Here is a 25,561-nt window from a genome sequence, read left to right as displayed (position 1 = left end):
ACACAATTGTTAGGACAGAGCTCACACCTCCTGTGGCCTGGAAGCCAAACAGGTTTGTGTGTTTTATCAACCAAAAGCATTGTAACAGGGCAAATTTTTGGCTTTTCTGTCCCTGGCTGCAGGTGGGAGAGGAGGCCTGGATTGCAGTGAAGTCCACATGTCCTTGCAACTTCACTCTCCACTATGAAGTGGCTTCACGAGGGAACATTGTCCTGTCGGGGCTGCAGCCCAGCAATGTCACCCAGCAGAGGAGCAAAAGAGCCACTGTCCCCTTTGAGAAGAACATTGACCTCACTCACTTCCCAGGAACAGGTAACCAGCACCAGAAATGCAGCTCACCCCTATTTTCAGGGAAAAACAATCTTTCCACAACCTTTTTTTTTTTTAATGTGATGTTCCTTAAAGGATATAAGTAATTTTGTGCAAGCAAAATAATGAAATACATTGCTTTCGGTCATGTAAAAAAATCTCCAAGAGGAATTACTCTTGGAAAGTTTTTCTTTGGTCTTTCTGCAGTCTTTCTCAATTGAGAAAATTCTAATATTTGCTTGGAGTGGAGTGGCAGGGAAGTGTGTGACAGACAGCTCAGTTGGCTGAACTGGTTGAGCTTGAACCGAGAAGGGAACTTGAGATGGAAAGAGAAAATTAAATGGACTGATAACATGGATCAGGATAAAGGAAATCCCACAACCCACAGGGAAGGAAGGGAAATGAAACGTGGACTTCTGGTTTGTACAAGCAGTAACAGAACGACACAAATCTGGTGAATTTGGGGAACCGGTGGGTAAAAAATGATGGGATTGGAAAGATGGATATAAGAGCTGCCAAAGGAAAAGTCTGGCTATCCCAGTAACCAGTCTGGGAGTTGGGGAAAGAATAACAGGAACTCCCTCCATACTTCTCCATACTCCATACAACCCACCAAGCTTCTGGCAATCCGTAATTTAGGATTTTTGAGGACTTTCTGCACTAAAGGTTTGTTCTGAGCTGCTGCATTTCCAGGTTGCTCAGGGGCTTTGTGGCTACTCTGTCACTGGAAGAGTTCAAGGAGGTTGGGTGGGGCTTTGGGCAACCTGGTCTGGTGAAAGATGTCCTTGTCCACAGCAGGGGGCTGGAATTAGATGATCTTTAAAGGTAATTAGATGATCTTTAAAGGTCCCTTCTAAGCTAAACCATTCTGGGATTCTGTAAACTGCATCATTCCTTTTCAAACTCATTTATTCCTTTTCTCTCATCAGCATTCTCCAGCAATGGATAACCTTTTCTGTTTATTTGCAATGGCTTGGTAACTTAATTGTGTGCTTCCTTGATTTTATGGCTCGAAAACCACTGAGTAGTCACTGCCTACCCACATTCTCCATGCTGCTCATTAAGTTATGAGTGCTAATTACCTTTCACAAAGAGGAGAAAAAGGGAAAAGATTCTGAGCTCAAGAAGGTGAAAGGAACAAAGGAAAAATCCAAGTCCTGGATGCAGAGTTCTGTGCCTGTCAGCACTAGGATGGGACAGGAAGGGAATGATTTGGATAAATAAAGCTATTTTTGGATAAATAAAGCTATTTTTCTCCCCCAATTGCTGTTCCAGCCCCTCCCAGCACGCCTGCAGCAGAGGTTGAGGTGTGCATGACCTTCCTGCGGTTCTCAGTCGCTCACTCCATGGCTCCCCTGGGCAGACTCCTCGTGTACTACGTCAGGGAGAATGGGGAGGGAGTCACAGACAGCCTGCAGTTCTCTGTCAACTCCTCCTTTGAGAACCAGGTAGGGCTCTGGGGTGGGGAGAAAGGGCTGGTGGCTCGTTACCCTTTGTTTGGTTTGTGCCATGCTGGAGGGAGGATGCTTGGTGTTGAAAAAAGAGATTTTTCTAAAGATTTCTTTGGGATTTTCTATCCATCCTGAACAGGTTTAGTTGGAAATTGCTCTGCTTTAAATGGCAGGAGGGTGAGGAGTGGAAGGTGCTGAAGAAATCTTATGAACACAAGAGTCAATGCAAGGGTTAATAATGGGATTTAACCTCCCTAGGTTTCCGTGGCACTCTCAGCCAACGAGACCAGGCCTGGTGACCTTGTGAACATCAAGGTCAGAGCTGCAAAATCCAGCTGTGTCTGCATTGCCACTGTGGACAAGAGTGTCTACCTGCTCAAGCCAGGCTTCCAGCTGACAGCCAGCCAGGTAAGAGAAGCTTTAGGACTTAATGTCCTTTTCTCTCTCCTGGGATCCTCGTCCACCCTGCAGCCTTTGTCCCCAAGGCCAGCAGCCCCTTTCCCTGCAGGTATTCCAGGAGCTGGCAGAGTATGATGTGTCTGATGCTTTTGGAGCTCCAAAGGAAGAAGGACACTTCTGGTGGCCAGGGATGTCCTCCCGCAGGCGCCGCAGATCTTCCGTGTTCCCGTGGCACTGGGACATCACCAAGGACGCTCGCTTCGCCTTTACAGTAGGAACAATCAGCCTGCCTTGCTCTCTGGGCTCTCTCTCTCTGTGTTGCTTTCATGTTTGCAGGGTGATTTGCAGCTCCCCAGGCTGGTGTTTCTCCCCACATCAGAGCTGTTTCTCCAGCGGGATTAGGCTGAAAAGAATTTTTTGAGAACAGTAGGCTGTTCTAGCAAAGATATTGGAGAAACATGGTTTGATTTTGGCCAGTTTTGGGAGGGACATTTATCCTGCTGGGTGAAGGAATTCATGGTGATGCTCTGGAGAATCAGACAAGGACCAGGAGGTTCCTTCAGGCAGGGGTGAGCTTGGAGATATGCTCTGCAGCTGCTCTGACAGGGAAGGAACATGGAACGTTGAGTCTTTCCTTGTAACCTTTTGGACTGTCCTTTGGAAATAATTTCAATTTCTTTCCTGCCTTGGTTCTGCCAACTTCTGTTGACATCTGCATGAAAGATCTTTCTTTATATCCTTGATCAGGTTACTATTTAAATGTTATATATTTCTGTTTGCTTGGTGTCTTTCAGTAGTTAAACCTGGCCAGACTTTAAAAATCTGATTTCCTTCGATCTGTGCTGTGTATTTGAGTCAACTTTCAGGCTGAGCATTTAAAACAAGCTCTTTTTTTTAATGTACTCATGCACTAATTCATTTCTTCACTGCTTTGGATACTAACAGTGCTGTCTTTTAAGCTGAAAAAGTAATTTGTAACTTTTAAGACATGCCACTCTTTCCATGAGCTTTTTGCTTTCCTTTTGTTTCAAATGGGTGTTACCTCATCTGTTTGAGAAGTTCTGCTTGTTTGCCTCTTCCTTCCCTTCCTCCAGCTGCACAGCAGAGTCCATCCACCCCTTCAGACTCTGCTCACATCCCACTCCTCTGCCTTCCACACCCCTGTAGGGTGTAGCCTCTGCTCCCTGGGACACCAAGATGCCACGTGAAAGGCTGAGCTATAAATGTTTGATATTCTTTACATATTCTTCTCCTTCTTGCTCCTCTCAAATGCAGACTGGCCTTGAGAACCAGTGGCACAGCTCTGATGTTTGATGTCCTTTCCATTTTTAATCCACACAACTGCTGATAATAATGATCCTTCCTTCCTGGAGATCCCCCATCTCTTCATTCTTTGTTCTTCGTTTGGTTTTACTTAAGTTGTTTTATTAAGTTGCTTTAAACCTCAGAGGTTTCCACACATTCCCCCAACGCCTCAATCTCTTAATCACAAACTCTAAATCCTCATTGCTCCCCACTGCTGCAGGAGCCACTGCTGCTTCTCTCCCTGGGCTCTGAGGGGTTTTGATTCTGATGTTGCTTTTTTTTTTTATTACTGAGAGGCATAAACTCTTGAAAAGGTTCATTTTTGGGGAGCTGCTGTGAATGCACACCTGGTGGGGAAGAACTGGGTGTGTGCAGAGAACAAAGCTCATTCTCCAGGGGTGTCTGGAGCTGCTGTCTCTCATGAATAAGAGCATTTAGGGGACAGAACTGGCAGCCTCCTCAGGAGCTCTGGACACTTTTCATTTTGCTTGGCATCCCTGGCAGTGCAGAACTGGTGATGCCTGATGTGAGAGCTGCCTGCTCCCTGCAGCACAGCACACTGGAAACTTTTAGGAAGGGTAAAAAGCTGTAATGTTTTATTCTAGGGGAAAAAGACATGTCATGGTTTTTTACCTGTAGCTGCCTGGCAGTCACACTTGCCCAGTAATGTTAGATACTGACTTAAATGCATTTTCCAAGTGTTTTCCAGCTTTCTCATAAAGCCTCTGCCCATGTATCTTCGCATTAACAATCATTTTTATACAAAGCTTTAAATAATCCTCAAGACTGAATTGAGATTTACCCCATAAATAGGGGAAAATAGTTGAAATAGGATTGAGGGATTATATTGTTTTAAAAAGTGTACATTTAATTATTTTTATTTAATTCTCTTTATTTAGTTATTTTTATGTAATTATTTTTATTTACTTCTTTTTTTCCTTGCTGGTTTTTGTTTTGTGCTCTTGATTTTTGGATTGTCTAGGAAACTGGCTTGGTGGTGATGACTGACATTGTGAGCCTGAACCACAGGCAGAATGGTGGGATGTACACAGACGAGGCTGTCCCAGCCTTCCAGCCCCACACTGGCACCTTGGTGGCCACCATGCACTCCAAAATAGCACCAAGGTAACCTTTGGGGTTTTATTTCTATTTCTCTGATACTCCAAAGTGTTGTTTTTTCTCTATTCTCAGCTGTTTTCCACTTCTGCACCCTCAGACTTAGACAAAACAGTGATGGGGAAATTCCTCCAGCATCTTGGTAGATGTAACAAAAATTTTAACTGGCACTGCTTTGTTAAATTTAATTTAATTCTGGGAAAAGGACACATGCAAAGGGTCCTGAATTATCATTTTGAAGTGTATTGCTTTGCAATTTTCTGTGAATTTCTTGCAATGTTTGCAAGCTACAGCTGGCTTTGCAGAATCACCCATTGCTCGTTATTTTGACCATGCAGCTGGTGGCCAAAATCAATAAAATTAGGGTCTGCATGAATAAAACATTGTGAATTACTACAATAATGCTGAACCTGAGGCTGGGCCTTCCCTCTGCATCCTGAACCTCCTGGCAAACTCTAACAGCAGAGGGAATTTTGGGGGTTAGTGAGGAAATAGATAATGGAGTATCACAGGTGTAGCAAAGCTAACTAAATTATTAAAATATTAGAAATCAAGACAATACAAAGAGAAGGAATGGGGAGAGGATATAAAGTAGTGGTTGGAAATAAAATGTTGTATATGCTCCCCTTGATTTCATTTGGTGAATGAATTGGGATCATAAACATATATATTTTTTTAGATTATATTATTTATGCTAGTTTCAAAAGTTATCTTATTCGTACTATTTCTTTGGATTCTTATTTCTGCCTGCAGAGTGTGTGTGCAACAAAGGGATTGTTTGAAAAGACTCTGTAATTTGTGTTATGAGTGATCAGCCCCTCCCTCCTTAGTGAGTCTGTACCAGCCGGGGTTGTGGTCATGTGAGGCACAGTCAGGTGATAACTCTGATTTATCAGTGGCTGTTGGAAATATCTTATTAAAAGAATTAATTTGCAATGACTTATTTCTTGTTCTAGCAGAGCAGAGAAGAGGAAAAGAACCTTCTTCCCTGAAACGTGGATTTGGCACTGCCTCAATGTCAGGTATTGACAGAGAACTCTCTAATTGTATCCAGAGGGCTGAATTCTCTTTAAAACCTACTGAGTTGCACTGGCATTTTCTGATTTTTCCTCCCCTTATTGTTCCTGTTTTCCTTCACTACCACTTTAACCCATAATCTTTGCAACATTGCGTCTGGTCTTGAAGTGTATTCAGGTTCAACCTGTCAGTTGTGCCCACATCGATTCTTTATTGATTGCTTTTCAAATTTCACAGAGTCCTTCTTGCAAGAACATCTCCCCCAGACCTCAATTTACTGCCTCAGAAATCATGGTTTCCTCTGGGTACAGCTGGGAAAAAAAAAAAAAATTACTAAAGAGATAACTAATCCTTCCCACAACAGCACATCTAGGATAATTTGAAGCAATTATTAAAAGGCTTCTCCAGGTTTGCAAGTAAACTTCATTCTCAATAAATGATTGTAAATTAAATTTGACAGGAACTTGGAGCAAGTGTATTCAAATCTGTTCAATTGAGCATGAAATATGCTTTGTAGAAATACACAAAGAATTCCAGAAGTGCCCGTTTGGGCCTCAGCAAGCTGGGGCAGTTAATTATAAGTGGGAGAGTGTGGAATAAAAAGTTGCAGATTGCATTTTCTCCACTTCATTTCATTAGAAACAACTGAGTTGGAGCATTCCTTCATTTCCACTCTCTTGAACAGGAAGAATTTATTTTTTCTCTCCTACCATTTGTAATTATAATATACAATCCTCAAAAAAAAAAAAGAGAAAAGAAAAAAAAAGAAAAAAAAGAAGAAACAAAAGCCTAATGTCAACTTCCCAAACCAATTCTAAAAATTCCTAGAGCCTGGCTGCAGAGTCTAATGGCTGGAAATGAGTGTGTACTTTGGCCCCCCGCCCAGAAGAGTAAGTGCCCTCATGTGTGAAAATAATGTTAATGCTGCTTATGGGCTGAAATCCCAGTGGAAAGAACATCAGCTGCAACAAATTGTCCGGTTAAACAGGCTGGAGTGCTGCCAGCCCTGGAGCCAGGACATCCCTGTGCCTTTTCCTCAGGGCTGGAGAGCAGCACAGGTATTAGCTGTACCACTGGGGTCGGGCTGAGGAGCTGAGTATTGAGGAACTAGCCTGCTTAAAAGGAGTTAAAATAACTTTAAGGAGGTTGAGATTGGATATTGGGAAGAGATTCTTCCCTGTGAGGGTGGGGAGGCCCTGGCACAGAGTGCCCAGAGCAGCTGTGGCTGCCCCTGGATCCCTGGCAGTGTCCAAGGCCAGGTTGGACAGGGCTTGGTGCAGCCTGGGACAGTGCAAGGTGTCCCTGCTGTGGCAGAAGTGGCACTGGGTGAGTTTCAGGTCTCTTCCACTCCAAACCATTCCAGATTTCTATGATCCAAGTGTACTTCCCAAGGCTTTTCCCTCTGGAGTTTGAGCTGGGAGAAACACATTCCTGTGCTTGGAGTCTGACTGAACCTGAACTAGACCCAGTGATCTCCAATTTCATTGTTTCAATCCTTTCCCTGCTGTAACACAAACCCCAGAGCAGCCCCTGAGGAGCTGCCTGGCTCCTGACAGCACTCCAGGCTCACTGGGAATTGCAAACTCTTGATTTAGAGGAGCAGAGGTGCTTCAGTGGTGCCTCGAGTGTGAAAAACCTTCGTGTGAAATCAGTGGAAGTTCATCTCTCGGGTGTGCTCTGGATGTGGATCATCTGCAGATGAGGACAGTGTTGTGCTGGAGACTTGCAGAGCTCATCCTGAAGATCTTCCATTCTCATTTTCCATGGCCCCAAAAGCTCTGAGATCTGGCAGCATGTGTTGTGTGTCAGGCTTTGGGGAATAAATAAGAACTTGAGAGAAAACAACCTTAGGGTGTATTCACAACTGCACCAATCACTCTGCCAGCTGAGCCATGAAATAGCTTTTGTTCTTGTGTTAGAGGAAATGTTTTCTGTTCTGGGCAGGGCCAAAGCTGCTATGCAAGAGGGGAATAGCAAGTTCTGAAGAATAAACCTGAATTTCTATTATTAAATTCATCATAAAGCATGGAAAAGGATATCAGATTCGCGATATCACATCGTGGGATGCACAGGAAAGCTAAATACTGAGAGATTTGATTTTTTTGTAATTAGTTTCAATCTTCATTGGAAGAAAATGATACGTTTGGAAATTTTCTGAGTCAGCCATTCCAAAACTCAGCAAACCAAAATGTCTCTGAATCAAAACAAGCAATTGCTGAACTTGATGTTTAAAAACTTTCCTTGTGTTCAAGCAGAGTCTGCAATTTGGTGATAAACATAGGGACAACAGGTTCCAACAAAAACCACTTTTATTTCACTAGCTGTTAAATGAATTATTGTTGAACTGTTTGTATCTAGGACTTCAATCTGGGATTATTTCTTGTCTTTCTTTTTGGTTATTTTGGTTTTGGTGTGGGTTTTTTTCAGTTCTGTTTTGGTTTTTGTTGGTTGGTTTTAAGTTTTATTTAGGTTTTTTTTTTTTTATTTTGTGCAGACATTTGCCTCTAAGAAAAGTCTCTCTGAAACGAGGTTGCAAATGAAATGTTTAATCCGGCAAGAATTTGTGTTTTGCAGAAGCAACAATTTGCTGTTCTGCTGCTAATGAAGAATTGCAGCTCTCAAAACTGATAGAAAACACTGAGCCTTTTGTAAGGTTCAAGGCACTCTTGCTATTTATAAATCTGAATCTGCAGGGAATTCCCCAAATGTTTGGCTGTTTTTAACTTCATTAGAATCATGTAATTAAGGTGATCAACCCAAGTAATTCTGTGTTCTTTGACAGACACTGGTGCTATCTTATAAATCTGAATCCACAGGGAATTCCCCAAATGTATGGCTGTCTTTAACTTCATTAAAATCACGTAATTGAGGTGATCAACCCAAGTAATTCCGTGTTCTCTTGGCAGCAGCACCTCAGGAGAAGCCCAGCTGCAGGTGGAGGTGCCTGACTCCATCACCACGTGGATCACCGAGGCTGTGGCTCTGTCTGAGCAGCAGGGGTTGGGAATTGCCAGCCAGACAGAGCTGAAGACCTTCAAACCTTTCTTCATCGACTTCACTCTGCCCTACCATGTCATCCGGGGCGAGCAGACCAAGATCCCCCTGACTGTCTACAACTACCTGCCTGTGTGTGCAGAGGTAACAACAGCTCATCCCCTCTCCTGCCTGGATTCTGGGTTATCCCAGCTGGGGAGGGATCTGCAGCTCACAGTAGAAAAGATTTTAGGGTAATGTAGAGGTAAGATCAGCATAGATGCCTTGAAAAGATAAATATTGCTTTTTCCATTCTCATAAATGTTGTTGGTTTGTTTACTTTTAGATTAGAGTAGTAGCCTGAAGTGTCCTGCAGCACTTCAGAAAAACAAATATTGAAAAATGTTGCGAGCGAAGACAATTAGGAAGCTCATGCTTAACCACAGAGAGGAATTTCCTTCATAGTAAAAAAGCTGCCAAAAATAGTTTATTTTTAAGGAATTTTTTCCCCCCGAGAAATCCTTTCCCCCTTGATATTTTCTTCTCACACTCCCCACCTGCCCAGCTCCAACAGCATCTCTTGGAATTACTTGTAGAACTGCTGAGCTGAAAGTACTGCTCTCAGTCAAATACATGTCTAGAAATTTGAAATATGAATAATCTGCATTCTGTGATTGCAGGCTGCTCACACAGACCAGTTTGATGTTTCCCCATGAATGACACTTCCCGATTTTTCACAGGTCCACGTGAAGATTTCTGTCCCAAAAGGCATAAAGTTTGTTGGGCACCCTGGGAAGCACCACCTGACAAGGAAGAAGTGTGTGGCCCCTGGGGAAGCCAAGCCAACCTCCATCGTTCTGGCCTTCAATGAGCTGGGCCTGAGCAACATCACTGGTAGGACACAACTGAAAACAGCTTCTTGCGGCTTGCAGGGGTTTTACAAGTGTTTCTTTTTATTCCTCTCTCAGGAGAAAATTCTTATTTCCCTATTGCCCCAGTTAATTCATTCCACTTGGGTTTACAACCTCATTTATTGCAGAAACAAATTTCCTGCCTGTGATGCACAGAATGTACAAACAAACATCAGGGGATTCCCTGACCATCAGCTTTCCTTTTGTGATATTTGTTCATGTAAGGTTGGACCTGCTACATTTCCCTGAAGAGATCAGTGGAAACTTTTATACAAGAGAATGACAGTGAATTCTGTGTGTCTTTCAACAAATAATCCCTGTGAAAACTGGGATTTTATTTAGTGCAGCACTGAAAACTAGGGAAGAGTTTCTCTGTTTCCCCATGACTGTCCAAATATTGCCTAGTTTTAGGTGTGACCATTCAAATATGGAAGGGAGTGTGAGAGAGCTGTAATTACAGAACACTTGATGAACCCATCAGTTAATCAGCTGTTTCTAATTAGTTTAGATCTCAAAATCTCAGCTCCTTTTCCCTCCTGTTTCTTAGCAAAAGCTTTTGCCTATGGTGGCACCAATTGCTGCCAGGAGGGGATGCAGCCCCTAAAGAATGGCAAACACTCAGAGGATTCTTACATGGACAAAAGGACCCCTGTGGGAGTGGATTATGTTCGCAGCAGTGTCATTATTGAGGTGAGAAAATATGGATTTATGATAAATCAGAAAAAAAAAAAGCTTGGGCAAATTGTGAAATCGAAGGGGAATAGATTTGTAAGGATCCTAGGGTTGATTTGTGGTGTCAGAGAGATTGGAAATAATCAGCTTTAGTGGTGCTTGTGCAGAAAGGACCCATTTGGTTGTGAGCTCCTCTGGTGACTCTTCAATACTGTTCAGGAGAAAAAAGAATGGAAATTTTATGGGGTAAGTTTGCCCTGTTCATCTAAGAAATATAATCAGATGGAAGGTTAGCACACCTCTAGCTAACAGAACACAGTGCCATCACTTTTCTAGAAAGGATATAAACCACTGTGCAGCAGCAAAATATCTGTTCTGTATTTTCCAAGTAAAACTGAAATCTGTTCCTGCTAATCCAAGCCCTGTGTGGAATTTATGTGTGGATTTCTGTCTTTCTATAGCCAGAGGGACTGTCCAGAGAATACACCTACAGTGTGTTCTTCTGCCCAAATGGTAAGTTCATGATTTGAATGAGATATTCAGTTTGTTTGATTCAGTTTTCAAAAGGAACACTTGGCTTCATCTCATTTAAAAAAAAAATTAAAAAAAATCTTTTTCCATTTCTCTGTGATTGATGAGTTATGGTGTGGAGGAAGAACTTGTGAATAAAGAGTCTTTCTTACCTGGCTGGCTAATTATGAATTTGCTCTAACTGCCCAAGCGATTTCTGGAAATGGCCATTAAATTCCTTTACTTTATGGAACAGTTTCAGTATTCAGCACTGTGGACAGTAACTGGGACTGTACTATGTTTTCAGCTGGTGTTTTAAAAATTCACTTCTGGAATCAGTCTGTCTTTTCTGCCAGAGATTTGGAGAGCTCAGAGTTGGCTCCTGTAGCTAAACAGAGATGCTTTTGACCACTAGATTGGAACTGAAAAATCACTTGCTGAGTTCAGAAGAAATTCTGAACTGAGTTCAGAAGAAATTCAGCTGAGCAGTTTGAAGAACCTTCTACCTTGAAGGGGGTAAAAATAAAAGATTAGAAGAAACATCCATGTGTAATTTAAAAGACAATGAAGACGCTTGTGCTGAACCACAGAGAATTTCCTTCATAATCAAAATGCTGCCAAAATAGTTTATTTTGAAGGAATTTTTTTTCCCCAAGAAAAAAAATCTTTAAAAGAAGCTGGGAAAAAACCCCCATGTACTTAGGAAAGGTCTGTTTGTTTGAATTTTAGTTACCAGCTCTGAGTTATTTTATTTCTGTGAGATGAGCTGCAATTCTTACAACATCACATTCTTTTTCTGACTAGAGAAAATCCACATTTCTACCCCTAACAAATACGAGTACCAGTACATGCAGAAACCTGCCCAGATGAGCCACTTTGACATTGCTGTGAAGGCTCACAACGATGCTCACCTGGCCTTGTCCTCTGGTCCCCACGACATGGCCGAGATGACCGAGATTGTCATCGGGGGACACCAAAACACCAAAACCTGGATTTCCATTAGCAAAATGGGAGAGCCAGTGGCCAGCAGGGACACACCTGGGATCCTCTCCTGGGATGAATTCCGCAGCTTCTGGATCAGCTGGAAAAATGGAGTTGTCCAGGTACTGAATTCAGCTGTGTCATGGTCTGGAAGTCTATTTTTAGATGGGGTTTGAGCACACACAGAGCAGCTTTTCCTTGGTGTAGAAGGTGGAAGTTTTTTCCTGTTGCCTTCTCCCTCTGAAGTCCTGATCAGGCTGTTTTTATCAGAACAAATTTTTGTTCTCAGGACCTCATTCTTCAACGTTTTTATGAACTCCTTCAAGGTCAAACCTGAGGAATTCTCATTGAATTTTGAAATTTTTTTTTTGTGGGTGGGAAGGAGCGAGGCATTGCTCCATCTCCAGTGCACACCTGAGCTAGGAGGTGTCCCAGGACAATGTGGCAGAGTGATTCCACCTGTGTGGGCTCTTGGAACTCCATGACCTCTTGTTCCTTCCAGGTTGGCCATGGTACTCGGGTGCTAAATGAATCTATTATTGTGGAGTGGACAGTCCCCAAACAGCTCGAGGTGAAGTACATTGGCTTTTCCACAGGCTGGGGGTCAATGGGAGAGTTTAAAATTTGGAGAAAAGAAGAGACTGATGAAAATCACAATGAAGCATTTACTCTTGGAGTTCCCCACAACATAATTCCAGGATCAGAAAGAGCTACGGCTTCAATAATAGGTACCAATTATCAGGAGGTATCACTTAGGTACCCCTTATCAAATGGGAAGAGATGCTCCAGCTGTTACTTCTGACCAGTACTTGAGTAATGCACACCAGATAAGATAGTCACAGGCATTTAAAAACATTTTTTACTGCTTAATTCTGGGGCAGATAACTTTTTGGGGGTTTTTTGGCACTTGTTTGAAGTCTGTTTGGGTTGAGAGTGGCTTAAAGTTGATACTGTGTGAGGGGATTTGCAGGGGCACTGTTACAGTTCATAGTGTTTATTTTCTAATCATCATAATCACAACTTGTGCTGCCTTCTAAACTGGGAAGTCATGGATAATCAAACTCTGAAATGTGGAATTTCTTTAATCCAACAAGAGATTGAAGGGCTAAGACTTAACAGCTGAAGGACTTCCCACTTCTCTTACAGTTTATTTATTTGACTCTGTGGTAGCCAGGAGATCTCAGCACAGTCAGGTGGGGTTTAATCATAATCATTAATCAAAAGTAAACCTTAATTGCCTGATCCTGACCGTGTTCTCTGTCTCTCAACCAGGAGATGTGATGGGTCCTACTCTGAACAACCTGGACAACCTGCTGAGGTTGCCCTTTGGCTGTGGGGAGCAGAACATGATCCATTTTGCTCCCAATGTGTTTGTCCTGAAATACCTGCAGAAAACCAAACAGCTCAGTCACGAGGTGGAGGTGGAAGCCACCGATTACCTGGTTCAAGGTAAATCATTGCAATTCAATTTCTAGATGGAGAAAAGAGTTTAAAAGAGAAGTTTTCCTTGTGTCGTGTTGTTTCTTCTAATCAGGAATAGCCCAAGTGCTGAGGATTCATTGTTTCTTGCAGGATAATCTCACAGGCTGACAGATTTTGATGGCAAGATGTTTTCCCTTGATATGTAGCCTGTGTTTCCCTTCAGGAACTCCTAGTTTAGATGCTTATTATCTTTATTATTTTTCCCTAAATAGCTGATTTCTATGTTGAAACATTTTTAGAAAGCCACATAAAATGAAATTTAGTAAAAATCTGTAAGGTTTTTGCCTTATTCATAAATTGTCTTTTCAAGCCTTTAGTGCCTAGAATCATGGCTCATTTCTGGACTTCTTTTTTAACAATATTTTTATAGTAACAGTATACCCCAAATCAAAAATTAGTATCCAAAGTGGTTAAAGCCTTTATTATTTGTCTCTATATTGTCTGCTCTTCCAGTGTCCTGTCCTACTTCACTAAGCAGCTCAAAACAACCTTATTTTCCTTTTTTTTTTTTCCCTTTTTTTTCCCCCCCACTGTTTTTCTCAGCATTTGTTTTGGGAAAAGCCACGTGCAAAATAGTTTTATAACCAAGTGCGAATCTTGGGACAAGTAAGAATTCAGAGATCATTAAAAAACAAGAATTACCCAAAGGGACAAAGCTCTCTTGTGTATGAGTCAGACAATAGTCATGTCATGAAATCAGAGGTGACAGGGTTAGGTGGTTCTCCTCTGAAAATATAAATATAAAATGTAATATGTGAGATATTTCTTGCATTCAGCAGCAAAAGCCCAGTGCTGCTTCTTTTGCCTGGCTCCAGTAATTTCACTTGTAATTTTTTGTGCTTGCTGGGAGCAGTGAGGCAAAGGGAATTTGTTAATGGCCCAAGTCAGTGTTTCCTTTGCAACATCATTTGCTTTTGTTTCTTTTTATGAATCTGCAAACCTTCCAGGTTTTTGGCTCCAAACTCTGTTTGCTAATTAACCCTTACAGAAGAAACCCCCAAGAGCTTTAAACCCTTCTGTGTTTATTGGAGCCCTGCCAAGTACGAGGTTTAGATGGGAAATGCTCACTCTAGAAGGCTTTTGTGACTTTACCAAGCCAGAAAACTTCTTCATCCCCTCATCATCCATCATGGAAAGTGCTGATACCCAACAATTCCTGTGCACTTCCTATTCTTTAATAGTGGCCTGGGCTAAACCAGTCAGTATTTTTTCTACTTCCCCACAAAACAAAACCCCCCAAAAACAAAAACAAAACGAACAAACAAAAAAAATAAAAAGAAAAAATAAAAAACAAACAAACAAAAACCCAACACTAAAAAAAAACCAAAAAACCCCAAAGCTGGTGAACAGGGGAAAATTGGAAAGGGGAACTCACTCTCCAGTGAGTTCCAGCATCTGGAGGGGTGTTTAGAAAAGACATAAAGCTCCACTGCCTGCCTAGTAAGAATAACAGTAAGAGCAATGATGCATAATTCAGCACAAAATCACAGAATCACAAAATATCCTGAGCTGGAAGGAACTCACAGTGACCATTGAGAAAGGTCCATACAGGGATCAAACCCACAGCCCTGGCAGTATTTGGGATCAAACCCACAGCCTTGGCAGTATTTGCCCCATGAACATTGTAAAAAGAGAAGAACAGAGACAATGAAAGAGTGATATACAAGGAGTTGATGTGTCCATTTACACACTGGGAGTGAACACTTAGGAACTGCTGAAGCAGGAAATGCTCAGTGGTAAATTGTTCCTGAGGCCTGCAGGGGATAAAAACAATTTAATTTAACACCTATTTTTCGGAGGAAGAAAGAAATAATGCTATTACTTGGGCTTTCTGCCATTTATTTGTGCCTAACCCACAACCCCTGGACAAAGATCTTAACTACAAGAGCATCATCAACCTCCAGGTCTTTGCTCCTCCCATTTTTCACACCATTCCCTGTGAATATTGGGAACTGTGGGAGTCATGGGCAGCCCTTGCTCAGGGATGGAGGAGCTGCCTGTCCCTGGAGAGCTCAGCAGAGAAACTGCACCTCTGGAAATAGAACAATAATCATTCCCATAAAAATGCCATGTGGTGTGGAGTGAAACATCTACTCCTGTGCTGCAGAACTGAGCAGGCATTAAATGTCTTTTGACACAATCTTCTTGCAGATTGGACTTTCCCCTATCAGAAATATCCATTCTGGAGGGTTTGGCTCCAATGGGTGTTTCAGAGCTTTATCCAAGTGTGTATTCTGTATTTATCAGTGTGGAGACTTTGTTAGGATGTGCAGCTCATGGTTATAGACAAACAAGTTTGAAAAGCAAATTATTTTCCAGGTAGGAAGAGCATTTTGACTCTTCTTCATTTTCAATCTTAGAAGACATTCCAGGAGAGAGTTCTTAACTTCAGCATTCACCTTGTTAATAATATTGCCTAAAACCACCTTAGGAGAGCCCTTGCAGCTGGGAGGTGTTCTCATGCACTAAGATCCCAGCTGTTATTTTTATGTTACACCAAGCTGTTCCAAAAAACAGCTTTGCACAAAAATCTCTGGATCCAGCTGTAATATTACAGGCAAAACATTTTCATTTGTAAAAGGAAGTAAAATGGAAGGAGAGTGGCTGTAGGCTTGAGTAAAAACCTTTTGATAATGCGGGTTTTTTTTTCTTTTTGTAGAGAAGTAACAGATTTTTAACATTTCCAGTGTCCAAAATGCAGGAGCTGCAGCATCCCAGATGTTCTCCTGAGCAGATTTCTGGATAAGCTGCACACAGAGCTGGCTCTCCCTCACAGCAGAACAAGAAGCTGCCTCGGGCAGCAGAATCTCTTACACGAGTGCCAGATGCTCTGAGTCTTCATTCACTCTAAATCCTCATTTTTCTCTGTGTGAGGAGCTTTTGGACTCCCAAAATCCTTTTGTGCTTGCAGGCTACCAGCGCCAGCTGACCTACAAGAGGCAAGATGGTTCTTACAGTGCTTTTGGGGAGAGGGACTCGTCAGGGAGCATGTGGTGAGTGGTTATTTAAAACCCAGCTAGAAAAGCCTCAAGTATTTGCTAAACAGGAAAAATACACACTAGGCTGGGAAGGAGGAGGAATTTTCCAGCTTCTCTCAGGGTATCACAAACAGTGGAGAATAGAAATGATACAGGAATATTCAGTGATTATGGAATTGCTGCTTCAGTGCTGCTGAATGCTCTGACTACATCAGGAGATGTGTTGTAGCTGGTTCAAGAGCAGTTAAAAGAGTCAAATCTGCAAATAGGTCCAGGCTTCAGGCACAAAAGTTGTAGTTAAGAATTGTATCTGCACTTGGAGTAGCAATTATGGGGTATTTAAGCACCTAATTCTATTAGGGGATGGAATTTTTTCTTATATGTACAGGAAATGTGCTGTCCCTAGAATGGCAGAGACTTCTACCAGGGTAGGTAAAAAACCCTTCAAAACCCCCCAAAGAAGCCCTTCTGCTATGTGCTTTCCATTCCCTCCCAGATGGAAAGATATATGGAATGAGATATATTGATTATTAATTTAGAAGTATGGATTCTCAGCTTAGAAACTTTAATAATTTGGGCAGTAGGTGAACACCTATAAAAACACCCCTGTGTTTTTCAGTGTGCCATAATTACAACAAATACATCTTTGAGTTCTGCTTTTCTGTTCAGTTTGTTGACCCTGAATCCTTTTCTCATCCAACTCGAAACCCCCCAAAGAAGCCCTTTTGCCATGTGCTTTCCATCCATTCCCAGATGGAATTTCTGCTCTGGGAATAAGCACAGGACCTTCCAGGGTCAACCAGCAGGAGAGCCAGGAATTGTGGAAGTGCAGGATCAGCTCCTGTCAGCGATGTCCCCCCGAGGAGCCTCGGCCTGGGAGGTTGGGGTGACATCAGCCCAGAGTGTCACCACCCCTGGGGGCTCAGCTGGAGGAGATCCTGCTGCTCATTCATCTCCCTGTGCTCTCAGCTGCCTCCTCCATCTGCTCTGGGTTTGTTTCTCCCTGATTTCCCTCCCAATCTCCCTGATTTCCCTCCCCAGCCCAGCTCAGGGGAATCACCACCGATGCTGCAGTCTCACTCTCTCTGAGACAGCAAACTTTTCTCTCAGCTCTGGCATCTCCCAGTCCCTGGATGCAAAATGTGGTGACACAGAATTACTTAACACTCCCCAAATCCCCTGCCAGGCAGCGTGGTTGCTACCCTCCCATTCCTCAGGGGGTTGTAAATGGAATGACTCAATCCCCCAAAGCTGGCCAGGGCTCACACTTGTTGTCAGAGGTTTAGAATTCCAAAAGCACTTCTGGTGCTTTCTTGAGTCTTAATTCTGTATAAAGTGTAACACAGCTTCGGGCTTGAGGAGAGGATCTGGATTTCTTAGGAGAAATACATTGATTCTTAATTTGGAAGTATTGATTCTTAGCTTAGAAACGTCAATAATTTGGGCAGCAGATGAACACCTATAAAAACACCTCTGTATTTTTTGGAGTGTGCCATAATTACAACAAATATATCTTTAAGTTCTGCTTTTCAATTCAGCTTGTTGACCCTTGATCATTTTCTTATCCAAAACCTGGACAGTGTTCAGGTGCTTTTATGTCCCATGAACTTTTTAACAACAATGTTTAGTGTTTCCCAACAAGATTTTTTCAACTTGTGCTTTCTAAGAATGTTGGTTTTGCCTCACTAATAGCTCATTCTGAATTTGTTTTCTCAGTAAAGATGATTAATTCATATTTACAGGTTAACAGCTTTTGTCCTCAAGTCCTTTGCTCAGTCTCGTGGGTTTATTTTCATTGACCCCAAAGAACTCACAGCTGCCAAAGACTGGATCATCCAGCACCAGAAGGAAGATGGTTCTTTCCCTGCTATGGGCAGGATACTCAATAAGGACATTCAGGTAAAAACCACACAGGATCAACATGCAACAAGAACATTTCAAAGTTATTATCAAAGCATGAAGTGATGCAGTTTGAATATGAATTTTGCACCTGGAAGGCTGGAATGGTACAGGGAGAAGCAGGGGGATTTCAGTTCAGAAAGGTCTCTCAGAATGTGTCTGTGGGGTGCCCCAGAGGAGGGAAAGCAAGCTGTGAATTCTTACACAATACTGCATTAAATGTGTCCTCAGAGTACTGCCAGGGACAGCTGGGTCCCACCAAAGTTCCTAGATTTCATACTCCTTATGTGCAAAGCAAAAGGAATTCGGTGATGCTTCAGCTTCTCCTGTAGTTCTAACACAACCTTTGCCTTGCTTCAGGAGCCTTTTTTTTTTTTTTTCTCCAATGTCTTTTTCTCTAGTTTTCATCCACTGGTTTGTGTTATTTGCCCCTCCAGGGTGGGATCCATGGGAAGATCTCCCTGACAGCTTATGTGGTTGCATCTCTTCTGGAAACAGGTGTCACTTCTGAGGTAACAAAAACTCGGTTAAAACAGCTCTACAAATTCTCTTTATCCTTTTTTATTTCAAACTTCATTTTGCTGCTGTTTGCCCTCAGAGGTTCTGTGCTCTCTAGAATGATTGATTGCATCTAGGGAACTGAATGGAAAGTCTTGGGATTATTTTGCTGTTAAGGAATTTATTCTGAAGTTGTTCAATGTAATCTTCCACCCTTCAACCATCAGCTCATGATTATTCCACCAGAGCAAAGCACTTCCCTGCAGCCCCATCCCTCAACTTCTCCCAGAAATTACTGCAAAAAGTTGTTTTCTGCCTTGCAGCTTCAGGCTGTGACTGCAGCCTGTGCAGATTCTGCTCTCTTGCCTGCAGAGACTCAAAAATCCTGGCTTGGTGCTAAAAGCAGTTTTACTTGGGGATCCAGAGAACTCTGTGGTCTGGCTTGGCTGCAGTGGCCAAAATGCTACTGCTGTTAGATTCCAGTGCCTTTGGAGAGCTGAGCTCCTGCAATTGAGGGCTCTGGAGAAAAAATGTTTCTCTTCTTTGCAGTGAGACAGAACAGTAATGCTGCAAAAAAGAGAAACAGCTATGTGGGAATGGGCAATTCTGCTGGGAAAAAACCCCAAAGTTCCAGTACAACTGGTTTTTTAGGGATTCCTCCTTAAAACTCATGAGAAAAAAGTGGCCTGGCCCTCTGATGTGTTTTTGCCAGCATGGAGTTTCACTAGAACGGAGATATTAAATAAGGTCATAGTTACACCTTTCCACTGACTAGGGCTGGGAAGGTGTTCCCAGGATCCAGAAGAGCCATGGATGCAGCTCTTCCCTGGCTCTTCAGCAGCCACAGGACAGGGTGGTGGTGGCTGTGCAGGTGGAACTGCCTGGGAGACGAGGAGGGAGGTGCAGTAGATGTTGCAGCATCTCTTGGTGATCTGCTGTCAGACAAAAAGGTCCATTGAGGCAAAACCCTGGGATTTTATGGAATTATCAAAGCTCCTGGATGGGCAGTTCTGACAAACTCAGCACTCCTCATCCATCCCAGGCTGCCCGTGCAAGCAGATTGCCCCTAACCCCCTGTTCTGCTGGAGTGGAAGGCTTTCAACCCTATTAAAAATTCAGAAAACCCCGCAGTGCTCACAGAGGAACTTCCTGCCTTCCTGTCCGCAGTGTCCCCCTCTGAGCAGTGATGTGATGCTCTCCCTGGGCTGCCCCAGCATTTTTTCCTTGCTGGAAGTGCAGTTTCTGTGGTTTCTAATGGTTTTCCTAGAGGAGATTTGTGAGTGTTCCTAATGATCTTAGCTCGGAAATGGGGAAGGGGAAGGTTAGTGCCACAGGGAAATCAAAGGAAACCAAATTACATCAAGTCCAATTAAATTGTTTCTATAAATTATCAGAGCCACGTTCCTGCCTGGTGAGGTCATTGGGGGAGTTAATAAAACATGTTTGTTGGCTGCAGGGACCCCTGGGAACCTTGGCCTTTATTATCCTCTGGCGTCTGCCAGACGCTCCGGAGTGTCAGGAACGCAATCAAACCTACAGAACTCACCCCTGCCCTGTTCATCTGCTGCCTTGCAGGGGCATGGAATTTCTTCAGCTTTAAGGGGGAAAAAATGTGTCTCAGTGTTAGCCTAGATCATTCTTGATCTGCTGTTTGCTCCTTTTTTTTTTCAATTTTTGATGCATGGCTTTTCTTAGGGAAAGTGTCATTGCAGTTCTGCAGAGTGCAAAATATGTCTTTCCTAGTTTATTCTGTAGGTGGTTTATTGTAGGTAGGGTTTGTTGTTGGTTTTGTTGGTTTGGATTTGGTTTTGTTGTTTTTGTTTGGATTTTCTGTTGTTGTGTTCTGCTTTGGTTTTGGTTTTGGCATTTTTTTTAATGGCCATGATATAACGAGTAATAAAGCAATTCAAACTCCTGCAACTGGCAAATGTGTCTGGGCTCTTTCCCCTGGGTGCAGGAAGAAAGAACAGCTGTTGACAAAGCCAAACACTTCCTGGAGTCCAACCTGTACTCAGCAGAAGATCCCTACACCACTGCCCTGACTGCCTATGCCCTGACCCTGCTGCACAGCCCCTCGGCAGCCGTGACGCTGCGCAGGATGAACAGCATGGCCATCACCCAAGGTATGAGCTCTAGAGCCAGCCCTAAACCATATCCCCTCACAGGAACAAGCAAAACACAGCCTGGATGCTGTCCTTGAGCTGCTGGAGAGGATGGAGCCTGTGGGATGAGGGATTCCCCACAGCACAGTTTGGCTTTTTAAGGCAGGAGCACTCTGGGTTATCTTTGCAGAGGGCTGAGAGTTCAGCTCCACTCTGCTCAAGTGCAGCAGAATCACAGAATATCCTGAACTGGAAGGGATAAACTCTTCAGTGAATGGCCCACACAGAGGTCAGACCCACTGAGAGGTCAGACCCACACTTTAGGGTTCAGAAGCACCACTCTCACCAGCAGTGATCTCAGGTTGTTCAGTGCTTTCCTCTCAGTGACAGACTTTGCCCTGTAACACCTCACATGCCCTGATGGTGCATTTTAATCCAAAATCCAAGAATTACCTGATTTGTCCCACTTTATCCTGATTTGTCCTGCCCAATAAAGGGAATTACCCCTTTATAATTCCAAAGGGAGCCTCTTGCTCAGGGAATGGTTTCCCAAAAGGAGGGACAGCTCAGGGCATGGGGCTCTTCTGAGCCAATGCAAAAGTGGAGTTTGACCCTTCCCATGCATTCGTGCTGGACTCCCACTCTAATAACTCACATATTTCACTGCCCCCTTCTCCTAGATGGCTTTACACACTGGAGCCTCACAGGAACTCTTGTCACTGATGAAGACACCTTCATGGGCTTTAATGATGGACTCTCTCAATCAGGTAATCAGGAATTTGCAGTGAAGAGACAAGTGGCTGCCACATATTCCAGTTATTGTTGATAAAATACAAGGTGTTCTGGAATTGTCAGTCAGTCAGGGCAGGGCTCAGAGGAAAGAGAACTCAGGAAAGGCAGGTAAGGTTATGCTGGAAGAACAAACAAGAGACAGAGCAGAGAAGATTGGCTTTTCAGCCCCCACTGTCTAATCAGCTTTCACTCCAGTTTTATGCAGACAGAAGAGTGAGAGCCATTTGGGATTCTGTCAGGGAGTAATACTTGGAAATGGAAGTCATGGGGAATTCAAATATATTTTATTTTAGAGCTATTTATCATTGTGTTTTCAAACTGACTCAAGGATTGTATCACCAGTCACTGACACTTCAGCTGATTTTTCTACACTTTGACTGTCAAAGCAGTGGATGATGCTGTAATTTTTAGGCCACTGACTCATTGGATATGATGTAGGTGCAGCAATGTTCAAGAGGGATCTGACTGGATTTTGTATGAAAATCCTCTAGGACAGGAAAACAGTGTGGGCAGCAGCAGAGTAGAACTGGAGTGGGAGGGAAATTACCTGTGGGATACAGTCAGGTAGAAAGGAGGTTCTTTATTGTGTGAATGTCTTTAATGTTGGTTATTTACTGTGGCAGGGAAAGCTTATGTTGAAAGCAGAGATATCTTAGGGAGGTGAGTGCAGACATTCAAACTTCCCTTTTCCTGCTGACTTCTGCAGACTCTTAACTTTTAAAATTATTTTTCAGTTAATAAACGTTCATAAAACTATCTCTAGACCTGCCTATATCCTCACTTCTAGGTGGTATTTTGATTTTTTTTTTTTTTTTTAATGCCTCCCCTCTTTTAGTTGTTTCTGCAGAAGTGGAAATGACATCTTATGCCCTCCTGACCTACACACTCTTGGGAGATGTGGCCTCTGCACTGCCTGTGGTCAAATGGCTCTCTCAGCAGAGGAATGCACTGGGAGGATTCTCATCCACTCAGGTGGGCTGCCTCTGGAAAAGATGGGATGGGATGGGATGGGATGGGATGGGATGGGATGGGATGGGATGGGATGGGATGGGATGGGATGGGATGCCTTGTCAGTTGTTTCAGGAATGCAGAGTTTCCATTATCCTGACAGAAATTGTGCTCTGGTAAAAAGAAAAAAAATGCCAGTGCTCTTTACTGCTTCCTTCTCGGACTGGTAATTTGAACCTCACAAGTTCCTCTGACAGGAAAAGTGAGCAAAACCTGACTTTTCTTTTGCCACATGAATTAATAAGGAAGACTCTGCTGCTTGGAGCTGAGCACAGTTGTTTGGAAGTTCACTGTGCTCCTGTATTCTTCACTATTCTGATTTCTCCTCTTCTGTCCCCCAGGACACCTGTGTGGCCCTGCAGGCTCTGGCTGAATATGCCATCCTTTCTTATGTTGGAGGAGTCAACCTGACCATTTCCTTGGCTTCCACTAACCTGGACTACCAGGAGACTTTTGAGCTTAACAAGATGAATAAAAAAGTCCTTCAGACTGCAGTGGTAGGTGGTTCTGTGCAGACAGATTTTTAAAGCAGTCCATGTGAGCTGAGCTCTGGATGAGGACTTGGATCAGGGATGGTAAAAGCACGAGTGAAGCACTGAGATCTGTGGGAATTTCTGTGGCTTTGTGGCTGGGCTCTGGTTTGAAGGAGGCAGCACTCAAAACTAAAGGCATTTTCCACCATAACCAATGCCTGACGCTCATTTTGTGTTGCTGCTTGTCTCTGCCATTGTGGCTGCAGGTGGTGAAGAGATCAGGCCATGCTCACTTCACTGCTGCAATATCCTTTTTAAAGATATTTGTACAGAATAGAGCTAAATTTAATATCCATTTCCATTCTGAGTGCCATGTCTTGTCTGTGTCTCACCTGTGGATTCTCCCCAGATCCCCAGTATTCCAACAGGGCTGTTTGTGAGTGCCAAGGGTGAAGGCTGCTGCCTGATGCAGGTAAGGCTGGAGAAAGCATGGGAGCAGATGATCTCTAAACTCACAGTTTGCTGCTTTTATCACCACATTTTGCTGCAAGGAAGGATTTACACTTGGAATTTCTCTCAAAATATTTCTATGATGTGGTGTTGCTTTAATTTATGGAAGTGAATGTGAGTCCCAGCTTTGGTAGAGCTTACATAGAGATATAAATGTGTGATAAAGCCTCTGTGCCTGCCATCCCCTTGGTCTTAGATTTATGAGGCAGACATGGTTAAAGGGATAAAAGGGTTTTATCTCAGTATTTTAATAGGATTTTAGGTGCACAGCTCTTTAAAGGTGGAACACACCAAGATACACATCCTGCATAATATGTATACAATTTTTATGAACTTTGAAAATTAGCATACCTGTCTAGAATTCCCCAATAATAAACTAAATAAATGAAATAATGCCTTGATATTATAAAGAATCTTTCCCCAAATGAGGCTAGAGCCCAGTTTACAAAATATATTTCAGAGAGAAGATTTTAACCAAGGTTGAAACCTCAACTTTTACATAGCATAGAGCTCTCTGGCTTCTTACTGTGAATGTTTGGTTTTTCTGCCTTGCAGAACCCCAAAACTAAGCTAGAATATCAGACTACAAAAATTACAAGCATGCAGGCTAAGGGTACAGAAATATATAAAAGGGCATATAAAATATATAAAAGGGCATATTAAAAAAAAAGGCAAAATCATCAGGCATCATCCTCCCTCTGAAGAGACCTTGTGCCTGTGCTGGTTTTTGTGGAACATTTGCAGATGCTCTGAAACACTGGATTTCTCCCAAACCACCCTGATCCGTTTTGCTTTTCCCTCTTCCCGCTGCAGATCGATGTCACTTACAATGTACCTGATCCTATTGCCAAACCAGCTTTCCAGCTCCTGGTGACCCTGAAGGAGCCCAAGGCAGAGCAGCACCTCCAAGCCCCGAGCCCTCTGCGCCCCAGCCCTGCTGAGGAGAACCTCCCTGACACTCTGCTCAGGGACAGGGCGCTGGGGGACGACGAGGACCCTGCCTCAGACCAGGACCATCGAGAGTACAAGGTCATCCTGGAGACCTGCACGAGGTAGGGATCTTGTTTTCCCTGTCCCAGATTTGCCCCTGCCCACAATGCCAGGGGCAAATTTGAGTGCCAAATGTCACTGTGCCACAATGTCACTGTGCCCCTGAGTGCCACAATGTCCCTGTGCCAATCTCTTCTCCCCCTGCCGAGCTCTCAGCCTGTTTTGGGGGGAGGATCCACTTCCACAGCCTTGTCAGATGCTGAGGAGGCTGCCCTGCATCAGCACAGCCTCTCTGCTGAGAGCTCTGAAACTTCTGCCCTGGGAATTGCTGGAGCAGAGACAGAAATTTGAGAGGAAGCCCAGTGCAAGGAGATGGATTGCTTGGAAAGAAAACAAAAGCAAATGAAATCTTCCTTTCCTCCCCTTCTTCCTGTAATGATGCTCTCAACTCCATCATCATCTCAGGCAAAGTGAAGAGAGGAGTGCAGCTAAGGATGACAGTTGATATATTTGGAGCTGGGGGTGTTCTCGGGATGTAATGAGGTGTTGTCATGCTCAGGGAAGTCCCTGGGGCACTTTTGAAGGGTTAGGGAGGACACAGGGTGGAAAATTGAAAGCTGTGATATATAACAGAGATGGGGGGAAATGCAGGCAGAGGGATCCTGGACGATTCATTAGGGAGTGTGGAGTTAGATGGGAATTAAGGAGGTTTAATGTCTCTGGGAGCCCTGGAGTGCCTCCCCTCGAGCCAGCTGGCTCTGTCCCCAGGCCACCTCACGCTACTGTGGGCGTTGGGCTGGGCTGTGACATCCCAGCCTGGGCCAGCTCACCACCCACCCCGAGCTGAGGGGCTCCAGGGAGAGAGAGCCAGCTCAGAGCTCGCAGATGTGCTCCTGGAAGCTGTGAAATTGTGTTTTCTCAGTGCTGGCCATGAGCTAATGAGCCCTGCTGGGCTCAGGTGGTGCCCAGCAAACAGGTGAGGTGCCAAGGAGGGAGGGCTGAGAGCTGCTGGAAATGCAGAGAAAAGGAGCTTTGTTCTGGGATTCCAGGAGCTGCTTTGAGATGGAGACTCCTCTGCCATGCAGCAAAAATCAAGATTTTGCAATGACCCCAACAGAATTTCTCTCCACCCATTCCTCTGTGGGTTTTTTTTTTTGTGCATGCTTGTAACAACTCTGAATTTCA

The 25,561-nt window shown here is 43.5% G+C and overlaps 1 protein-coding gene across 4 annotated transcripts in view; it reads left to right on the top strand.

Annotated features, from left to right (window-relative positions):
• Window positions 1-25,561, top strand: part of CPAMD8 (C3 and PZP like alpha-2-macroglobulin domain containing 8) — a 56,000-nt gene that overhangs the window by 11,321 nt on the left and 19,118 nt on the right. Inside the window, exons 14-35 of one of the 4 annotated variants that reach the window (XM_085040141.1) lie at window positions 123-312; window positions 1,585-1,757; window positions 2,019-2,168; window positions 2,269-2,430; window positions 4,447-4,589; window positions 5,540-5,602; window positions 8,507-8,735; window positions 9,311-9,464; window positions 10,029-10,171; window positions 10,615-10,666; window positions 11,468-11,766; window positions 12,147-12,372; window positions 12,917-13,093; window positions 16,038-16,119; window positions 17,847-18,003; window positions 18,441-18,515; window positions 20,459-20,624; window positions 21,284-21,370; window positions 22,231-22,367; window positions 22,745-22,900; window positions 23,286-23,348; window positions 24,200-24,438. In XM_085040141.1, the coding sequence (XP_084896267.1) occupies window positions 123-312; window positions 1,585-1,757; window positions 2,019-2,168; window positions 2,269-2,430; window positions 4,447-4,589; window positions 5,540-5,602; window positions 8,507-8,735; window positions 9,311-9,464; window positions 10,029-10,171; window positions 10,615-10,666; window positions 11,468-11,766; window positions 12,147-12,372; window positions 12,917-13,093; window positions 16,038-16,119; window positions 17,847-18,003; window positions 18,441-18,515; window positions 20,459-20,624; window positions 21,284-21,370; window positions 22,231-22,367; window positions 22,745-22,900; window positions 23,286-23,348; window positions 24,200-24,438 (3,323 nt within the window). Of the gene's footprint in view, window positions 1-122; window positions 313-1,584; window positions 1,758-2,018; window positions 2,169-2,268; window positions 2,431-4,446; window positions 4,590-5,536; window positions 5,603-8,503; window positions 8,736-9,310; window positions 9,465-10,028; window positions 10,172-10,614; window positions 10,667-11,467; window positions 11,767-12,146; window positions 12,373-12,916; window positions 13,094-16,037; window positions 16,120-17,846; window positions 18,004-18,440; window positions 18,516-20,458; window positions 20,625-21,283; window positions 21,371-22,230; window positions 22,368-22,744; window positions 22,901-23,285; window positions 23,349-24,199; window positions 24,439-25,561 lie in introns of all 4 variants that reach the window. The other 3 variants (XM_085040139.1, XM_085040140.1, XM_085040138.1) reach the window with 3 other exon arrangements.

The sequence above is a fragment of the Lichenostomus cassidix genome, chromosome 28 (genome assembly GCF_008360975.1).
Source record: "Lichenostomus cassidix isolate B80296 chromosome 28, HeHo_3.0, whole genome shotgun sequence".
Lineage (NCBI taxonomy): Eukaryota > Metazoa > Chordata > Aves > Passeriformes > Meliphagidae > Lichenostomus > Lichenostomus cassidix.
This window is presented reverse-complemented; position numbering and strand designations above follow the sequence as displayed.